At 38.3% G+C, this 10,026-nt stretch overlaps 1 protein-coding gene across 1 annotated transcript in view; it reads left to right on the forward strand.

Moving 5' to 3' along the window:
- ASH1L (ASH1 like histone lysine methyltransferase) overlaps positions 1 to 10,026 on the forward strand; it is a 253,198-nt gene that overhangs the window by 136,182 nt on the left and 106,990 nt on the right. The window contains exon 5 of the mRNA XM_007948473.1: positions 830 to 1,009. Coding sequence (XP_007946664.1) covers positions 830 to 1,009 — 180 coding nt within the window. The remainder of the gene's footprint in view (positions 1 to 829; positions 1,010 to 10,026) is intronic.

The following is a 10,026-nucleotide window of genomic DNA, read 5'->3' on the forward strand; positions in this document are numbered from 1 at the left end:
TGCTGTATGAAAAGTGAATTTACTCTCTAAATCTTCACCCAAATCCTAAAAAAAAAAAAAAGACACAATCCTTCAGACTGCCACCTGCAAGCTTGGGAGTCATCATGATATGCTCATTGCTAACCTTCTGGCTACAAATTTTTTTTCCACTGCGAGCTTAGGGGTCTCTCTGACCCCTTGCCTTCTGAATCGCTGACTATGAATTTGAGGTTCCCTGTGCCCAAGGCATTTGACTGCTAACTAGAAGGTTAGCCATTCAAACCAATCAGCCACTCCCCTGAAGGAAGATTGGGCAATATACTTCATAGAGATACTACCTTGAAAACTCAAGGAGGGTTTGCTGTGAGTCAAATCAAATCCAGCTCCAGTGGTCCGCGAAAAAGAGGCAGAGCTAAAGGCCAAAGTTGAGGTGCCTTCACCCAGCTCCTAAAGCCAGCACTCTGAATTTGCATGTTTAGCTTGCTAAACTGTAAGAGAATAAATCCTTGCTTGTTAAAGCTATGTACCTGTGGTATTTCTGTTACAGTAGCACTAGAGAACCAAGAAAAAAGCTTACTTACTAATTTTCATTTTCTCAGAGATAACAGACTTTTACTAACTGTTGTCCAATATCTGCTAATTCTCTTATTAATTAAGTCTACTTTTCTAGTAAATGTTTTCAGTATTTTGCATAGAGAAGACACAAGTCTAGTACCAGTTACCTGAACATGGCCAGATGTGGAGATCCCTATAGCCCTTTTTTAATAGCTTTGGGTTTTTTTAATGGAAAAACATTTGTAGGGGAAGAATTATTTCCACAATAAAATTATTTTTAAACTTCTCTTTCTAGCTTTACTGAAGCACCAATTGAGACTTCCAATCCTCCTGAAACCCCAGACAAACTTCCTGAACCTGAAAATACCTTGCAGCCTGTACTCTCTCTCATCCCAAGAGAAAAGAAGACCCCTCGTCCCCCAAAGAAGAAGTATCAGAAAGCAGGGCTGTATTCTGATGTTTACAAAACTACAGAGTAAGTAGTAACACCTATAGCTGACATTCTTCTAAAGATTTGTTATTCTTCTATGTTTGCAAAATTCCTTTGACTATTAAAAATCACAATACAAATGTAATGTTATACACAAATACCTAAATGTCTTCTAAACTACTCGTGACATTATACTATATTGTATTCAACTAATTATCCTCCCTGATCTTTATCTTTTCTGTCTTTCAAGATTACATTCCATAATTTGAATTCTAATGGTGTCATTCTGTTCATTAAAAAAGAAAAATGGCACTCTCTATTTAACTAAAATGGTTTTGATGATACTCAGCATTCATTCATCGACTCAGCATTCATTCATCAATTGAATGCTTTTTGTGTCCCATGTACTTTGCCAGATGAATAAAACACCCTTCTTTCTTTAAGAACATCATACTCCCTATGAAAAGAATGATACTGAACATATAGGTGCAGTACAACTTGATAATCATTCTAATTGAATAAATAATCTAATTATCCTTGGGGCACTTTGGTAGCATAGTGCCAGACTGCTAACCAGTGTACTTGACTGCTAACCCGAAGGCTGGTGGTTCAAACTCGCCAGCCACTCCTCAGAAGGAAGGTTGGGCAATCTACTTCCATGGTGATACCATCTCAGAAACCCACGGAGGGGTTGTTATGAGTCAGGTCCGACTCGAGGGCACATAACAACAACAACAACAACAATTATCCTTGAGAAAAATATTTCATGGCGTGTAGTTGACTTAGGTTTTAGAGGTTGGATAGGAGTTTTCTAGGTAGAAAAGGGTATTTCACATAGAGAACAGCATGTAGAAAGACACACTAACGTGCATTGATTTCTCATATATTAGAAAAACTAAAAATTTCAGTATTTCTGAAACATGGAGTTATGGAAAAATAAGCATTACATTATGATGCTAAACTGACTCTACAATATTTAGTCTTTATTCTGTGAATCTATATTGTTGTTAGTTACTGTCAACGCTCTTCCAACTTACGTCGTCGTCGTCGTTGTTATGTGCCGTCGAGTCAGATCCAACTCATAGCAACCACTCCCTGGGTTTTCCGAGGCAGTATCACTACGGAAGTAGATTGCCCTTCCTTCCGAGGAGTGGCTGGTGGGTTTGAACCGCCAGCCTTCTGGTTAACAGTCAAGTGCCTTAGGCACTAAGCTACCAGAGCTGCCATTCCAACTTATAGGGAATCAAAAATGAGATTTTTAAGAAAGAGTGGAAAGTACAGATGTATGTTTCAATTGATTACTCTAGCAAAAGCGCGAATTATTAATTGAATGAGAGGTACTAATGGCAAATGGTCTCACAATATCTATCAAAGAAAGCTGAAAATTGAAAGAGGAAAGGTTAGATTTTAGAGATATGTCTGAGTTAGTGTGGCTATGTAATTAACATGAAAGCCACAGGTATCTCTGTGTTGTGTATGAAAAGATTTAGTTTTCTGGTGCTGCTCACTTACATGAAATACGCAAATATATAGAAATCAAAGATTATTAGTGGTTATTAGGGATGGAAGGGAGGAGGAAAGGGAAGAGTCTTAGTTATGTAGTGCTGCTATTACACAAATACACAAATAGGTGATTTTAACAAACAAATGTATTTTTTCACAGTTTAGTAGACTAGAAGTCCAAATTCAGAGTACTATCTCTAGGGGATAGCTTTTCTCTCTCTCAGCCTTGGGGGAACATCCTTGTCTCCTTTCAGCATCTGTAGGCCCAGTGTTCCTTGGAGATCGCCATGTATCTTGACATCAGTCTTACCTGAACCTAGGAGATTCTCAGTGCAGGTAACCTGAATCCAAAGGACATGCTCTGCTTTTGGCTTTTCTTTCTTGGTGGTAGTCAGGTCCCTCCCTCTCTGCTTGTTTCACTCTCATTTTAACTCTTATAACATAAAAGATGATGCAGGCTACACCCCAGGGAATCTTCCCTCACGTCATCAGATCATGGCTGACCGGTGTAAGAGTATTACATCTCATCCTAATCTCCTTACAGTTGATTTGCTGAGGTTATCATAGCGCATCATGGGGGATGATTACATCATTACATAATTGTCAAATCACTGAGATTCATGGACCAGCCAAGTTGACACATATTTTGGGGGGAACAATTCAATCCATGACGGGATTGCACTTCACACTTTCTTTCCTAAAAATCTCATTTTTGATTCCATATAAGTTGGAATAGACTTGACAGCAACTAACAACAACATAGATTCACAGAATAAAGACTAAATATCATAGAGTGGGTTTAGCATCATAATGATTATTTTTCCATACCTCCACATTTCAGAAATACTGAATTTTTTAGTTTTTCTAATATATGGGGTATTTTACATAAAATCTTTGTACTCTATACCTACTTCTTAGTTTATAAAATCATTTTATCACTTATGCTTAGGTTTAGGTGTCAGTAATAGGAAATACTCCATAATAATGAAGGCTTTAAGAAGATAGGCATTTATTTCCATTTCATTTAAAAGAAGTTTTGCAGTATAGTTCAGGGCTAATATATAGTACCTTCAGGAGCTCTGGTAGCATAGTGCCTAAGGCACTTGACTGCTAACCAGAAGCTGATGGTTCAAACCCACCAGCCACTCCTCGGAAGGGAGGTTGGGCATTCCTACTTCCGTAGTGATACTGCCTTGGAAACCCAAGGAGGGGTCGCTATGAGTCGGGGCTGACTCGATGGCATATAACAACAACAACAACAATAGTACCTTCACAATATCTTCAGGAATCTAAAAAAAAAAACCAAACTCACTACTGTCACGTCAATACCAACTCATAGCAACCCCTCCTTGGGTTTCTGAGGCGGTATCTCTACGGAAGTAGATTGCCCAGTCTTCCTTCCGAGGACTGGCTGGTGGTTTTGATCCACCAGCCTTTTGGTTAGCAGTCATATGCCTTAGGCACTATGAACCCAGGCATTTTTTTTTTTTTTTCCCCTTCTTCTGTTTTAGTACTAGACCTCTGTTCCCAAGTTCAATTCATGTACCATTAAGGCTGCTATAGTGCAGTCATGAGATCTTTACTACAAATAACAGAAAAGACAAAGTAGGAAAATACAAACACGTATCCCCTTTGAAAGGATATTTTCAAAACCTCATTTGTAGGCATTGGCCAGAACATAGTCATTGAACTTTAGCCACGAGAAAGGCTGTAAATATGATATGGTCACTATTCCAGGTAACAATGCCAGGAAAGCCAAACACTGTTCTGCCACTAAAAATGGAAAATGCATTTTAGAAGCAATAAAATAACAATTTTGAAACAATGCTTTTCCTAAACATAGACAGCAGAAGTATATTTATCAAGTTTTCTTCTAAATGAAAAACTAAAATACAATTTGCACCTCTAATTTTTAACTCTGATCACATCTCTAAAAAATGAAGTAAAAGAATATTAATAAAATCAGCCTTTGTATCAAAAATTAAGTTATCATCAACAAACCAATATTTTGTAAATGTACCTAGTCTGAAAAGTCTGTGACCTTGAATATTGACTAAAATATCACCTTGTTTATCTTAGAATTACTTCTTAATCTCACAAAAATAATTAAAAAAATGAATAAAGAACAGTGATCATGTTAATGTGTATATACATGAATACCTATATACATGTATACATTCTGAAAAGATGTGAAGCATAGTATATTTCTGTAGAATGCCTGTTTTATTGGTCCCATTTTGTTTTTTTGGGACAACAGAAAGATACAGGCTTATTCTTTTGTGTATAAATCATTATCGATATTAAAGGGTTAGGGGGAAAGAGTATGATTCAATCAAAATTGGATCAAGATAAAACCACAGTGTCAGTATGGTTGAATTACATGAGACACTACATGTCTGCAGAACATTTTGGAAGCTCCTTTACCATTTTCCAGGGTAGAAATAATATCAAAACCCAAGATGGTAACAATAGAAAGAACTTGGAAATGTTCATGAAATATTTTGACATAATTGACAGGACCTAAAAACTGATTAAGACAGGAAGTGAGGCACAGTGGAAGAGTCAGTGGGCCTCCCAATGTTCCTGACTCTATAATGATATCATTAAGATACCAAATGAAAATGATGCAGCCAGCACTCCTTGGTTTAAGAACCCTTACAACCTCTTAGCTCCTTCTTGCTGGTGCCCACAACCAGCCCTCACTTTTGGCTTTTGCCTTGCTTAGGAGCTCTGGTAGCATAGTGGCTAAGGCACTTGACTGCTAACCAGAAGGCTGGCGGTTCAAACCCACCAGCCACTCCTCAGAAGGAAGGTTGGGCATTCCTACTTCTGTAGTGATACTGCCTTGGAAACCCAAGGAGGGGTTGCTATGAGTCGGGGCCAACTCGATGGCAAATAACAACAACAAAAACAACAGGCAAGTGTTACAGCCCTTTAGCTCTGCAAGTAAATTCCTGGAGGGACCCCTTCTGCCAGGAAGCCTCCTGCCTTGAACATGCTCATTTCTTTTGCTCCTTGAATCAGCAAACCCATTACAGCCACTTCACACTATGGGCTGTGAAGCCCACCTCAGCCACCTTGCACTGGTCTCCTGATATACATTGTCCCATGCCTTCTCCAGTGTTACAGCTTCATTTCCTGAGTCTAGGAGGTTCCCTACATAGGATGTGCTCCACTCTAGGCTCTTAGTAATAGATTTCCCTCTAGATCTCTGATGGATTGGTTCTTTTAAGCCCAGCAGAGGGCAAAACTGACCAACCCCCTGGATAGGCCACAGGCACTTTATTTACATAACCACTGTTCAGTCCCTGTAAGAGTTTTATGCATTTTTTTGCATAGTCCTAGCCAGTCATTTTGTGGGAGTTAAGGGGCCCTGGCTAGAAAGGCTAAATTAAAAACACTCACTACACCATTAGGGGTGATTTGAGTCCTCACCTCACATCACACCAACATCCTAGTTTATGTAGTCTCATCTTCTCTATCTCTGATACTTCTTCCTCCCTCTTCCACATAGAAGAACCCTTATGATTCCATTGACCCTGCCGAGATAATCCAGGATAATCTCCCCATATGAAGATCAGCTAATTAGCAGCCTTAATACCATTTGCAATCTTAATCCCCTTTGCTGTGTAACCTAACATATTCCCAGATTCTGCAGCTTAGGACATCAAACATCTTTGAATGGGGACATTTTCTGCTTCCTAACTACACCTAGAATGCATATTTGGAAAGAAGAAATAAAGTTCAACTTCTAATTTTATATTAATCTTTATTGCTTGAAATTATAAAGCTGTGGTGTTACTTTTGCAATTTAAACTTCATTTTATCTAGGAAGACTTAAAAAACAATATCATATCAGATACAAGGTGAATTTGAGGATAAACTTTTGACTTTAGAGTTATGTATTATAATGAGACACCGTATAGCAAAAAATTGCACTACATTGATAGGAACCTTTAGTTCTACTTTTACAAAGAGTCTTTAAAAGTGTTGTTAGTTGCCATTGAGTTGATTTTCACTCATTGACACCACATTTTGCAGAGCAGAACTTCTGCATAGGGTATGACTTTTTGGAAGCAGATCTCCAGGTATGGCCTGTCTTCTCAGGCATCCATGGTGAATTCAAACTGCAGAACTTTCAGCTAGTGGTATTTAATTCTATTTATGTGCCACTTTAGAGTACTATGTCCATTATATAAAACAGAATAAATATAATTTTAAACCTTAAAAAATACTGCTTAGTTTCCTGAGATTAATGGTATGTATTTTTATGTGAGTTCTCAGATACTCAAAATAATACCCTTCCTTGGAAAAACAACAAAGCAAGAACATAGTATCATCTTACATTTACTATATTATTTAAATATTCAAAATACTTTAATATGCATTATTAAGTCTATAGGAATAGCAAAGTATGTGGTTATTCTTAACTTTTTGGGAAACTGAGACAGAAAGGTTGAGGAATTTACCTAAGCTCACAAAAGTTGCAGAGAAATCAATTCTGGAGTCTTGTGTACTTAGAGGTGTGACTTTTGTTTTACACTCAGTCATATGAATTTTCAGAGACTGACATTCAATGTGTGGTGGATTAAAATTCCTTTCATATAGATAATATAAGGTTAGAGCTGAACACCAGTATATGGTTTATTTTCTCTTGAAATGCTTAGGAATTTCTGTTCTAATTCCAGTTTGAATTCAGGGTGAGGATTGGATAAATGCTGAACCTCACATCATTCCTTCCATAAAATACAAGAATACCTCATTTTCTTGTGCTTTGCAAATACTGAGTTCCTTACAAATTGCAGGTTTGTAGCAATCCTACATTGAGCAGTCTTGTCAGTGCCATTTTTCCAATAGCATGTGCTTACTCTGTGTGTCTGGGTCACATTTCAATAATTTTTACAATATTTCAAACTTTAATGATGCTATTGCACAGTTAATAGACTACAGTATAGTATAAACATAACTTTCATATGCAGTGGGAAAGCAAAAAATTTGTGTGACACTTTTTTTGTAATAGTTTCTGTCTTAGGCTTGGTTCTCTAGAGAAGCAAAACTGGTGAAACATATATATGGAGAGAGAGAGAAATTAATCTCAAGGAAATGGCTCACACACTTGTACAGGCTGGTAAATCCCAAGTCCATGGGTCATACGTCAAGCTGGAGACTTCTGTTTCAATGAACTGCAGGGTCTGACAGACTCAAGATTAGCTGGCATTATAGTAGACTACTGGCTTCAAAGCTGACAAATCCAAGATTGGCAAGTTAAATGGCAGATTGTTGGCTCATAGGCTGCGAAGGCAACAGTCCCAAGGTCAACAGGCAAAACCGCTGGCCACTGGTTCAAGCCCAGAAACTGAAGATGATGACAGACCAAGTGTAGGATCCAAAATTAGCAAAAAGCCATATACCTTTCCCGAAGTTTTCCCCCATATACTCGAAGCAGGCTACATCCAGAAAGTAACTCCCTTTCACTGGATTGGCTCCAGATTTTATCATGGAGGTGATTATATTCTATCCAGTATCATCATGGGGAATTACTACATCATAACTGCTAAAACATTGAGAATCATGGTCCAGCTAAGTTGACACAGTCCACCTCTTGTCAAGTTGGCATCTGCATGCATCTCCTTAAACCATATATAATCTCTAAAGACAAGAATAAAGTCATACTTGCATCTAACATGATGAAAGTAATACACATACAACTGAAAATGCATTAGCTCTGTTTATAGCTTACATTTTATAACTGAGGAAAAGAAAAATATTTGATGCAAAAATGTACAAGGAGGAGTTCCGATAAGATGGCGGACTAGGCAGAAAGACTACACAGACCCTCTTCAACAAAGAAAGAGGAAACCAATTAACACAGACACAGAAGATAATCCTGGACCCCGAGCCTTGAAAGGAAGGATATAGAAGTGGACTAAACCCCAACTAACAGAAGAATTTGCATGAAAATACCAAAAAAGGAGAAAGATGGAGCTGCGGTCTGGCAACGATCCTGAGCAATCCTGACAGCACAGACATCTTGGAGATTCCCAAGTGGTGATAGGTCCTAAGAATTAACCTAAAAATCAGCGCTGCTAGCCACAGACTGCACGGGGACTGCTCTGGTGGCTGGGGAATAAACGGAGAAGGTGAAGAGAAAAGCAGGCTGAGCTGTGGACTTGTGCTGGTCCGGAGGGCCCCGCCATTTTTAATGTTACAAGCGGCTTGACTGTTTTAGATATTTAAAGAGACAGTGCTCTCCACGATTCCAGGGGCTTAAGAAGAGGTTCGGCTTTCCAGCAACCCCAAGGACACTCTGGACCTGCAAGACTGAAAAGGTGTGACATTCCTCTTGTTACTCTTATACCCCGCACACACTTGGAGAACGGAGGTGCAGCCATCCCCCAATACTACCCACCTTCTGGGGCTACAGGAACTCCATCACAGTCTGTGTGCTCAGACGGAGCCTGGGTTCCCTGCCCTGTCCTCCACTGATTTTTTTTCTTCGTTTTCTTTTTCTTTTTTTCTTTTTCACTTTCTTTCTTCCGGAGATTAGTTTGCTTGTATTTGTCTGTTTAAAAACAACTGTTATTAGTAGTACTTTTGTCCTTTTTACTATTAATCTTATTCTTGCCCTCCCAGGTCCTATTTTTCAGCTTTTTTTCTTTTCCCTGTTCCTGGTTGAATGTTTTTTTTATCTTCTTCTTCTTAATTTTTTTTTTCCTTTTTTCCCCTTTTTTCTCATGGTTAATCCCATTCCTTGTTTTTCTTTTTGCATATTTCCCATTTTTTTCCTTCATTATTTTGCTTCTCTACCATTTTTCTCTTAGTGCCTTATCCCCAGATATTGCAGGTTTTCTTGTTTTTTCTTCTTCTTTTCACTTTTTTCTTTTTTTGGTTACTGTTTCTGTGTTATTACATGGTGTGTTTTTTGTCCACGTGCTTTTAGTTTCTTGATGGTTATTCAATTGTAATTTTTGTCTCACTGAGTGGGAGACAGCAACTGTGCCCATAAGACACAACTACACCCACACCTCCTGCAACTTCACTTACTGAGCAAGAGCCACTACCTCCTTCTCAACCAATGGGCCAATGATAAAAAACCACCAAGAAGAGCCTTAATCACCCTTGGCTGCTCTTCAAAAACAATAACAGAGATCTAAATACAACAATGCCACGATGCCTCGGAGACAACAGACCATCAAAGTCTACACAAAGGAGCAGGATAAAGTTGTAGAAACAAGGGAGCAGGATACAGACCCAGAACATATCCCTGAGGAAGAAGCAGCATTGGAACTCTCTAATAAGGAATTCAAAAGAATTATGTTTAGGCGTCTTCAAAGGATTGAGAGACAGACCAAAGAAAACACAGAAAAAATCCTGGCGGAATTTTGGAACAAAATACAAGAACAAAATGATAAAATAAAATCAAAATCTACAGATAGAAATCCAGAAGATTAATACTAAATTGTCAGAATTAGATAACACATTGGAAGGGCAAAGGAGTAGAATTGATGCAATGGAAGACAGAATTAATGAGATTGAAGACAAATACCTGAATACTTCTT

The sequence above is a fragment of the Orycteropus afer genome, unplaced genomic scaffold, assembly GCF_000298275.1.
Source record: "Orycteropus afer afer isolate SDZICR_OR568_19922 unplaced genomic scaffold, OryAfe1.0 scaffold00217, whole genome shotgun sequence".
NCBI classification, from domain to species: domain Eukaryota; kingdom Metazoa; phylum Chordata; class Mammalia; order Tubulidentata; family Orycteropodidae; genus Orycteropus; species Orycteropus afer.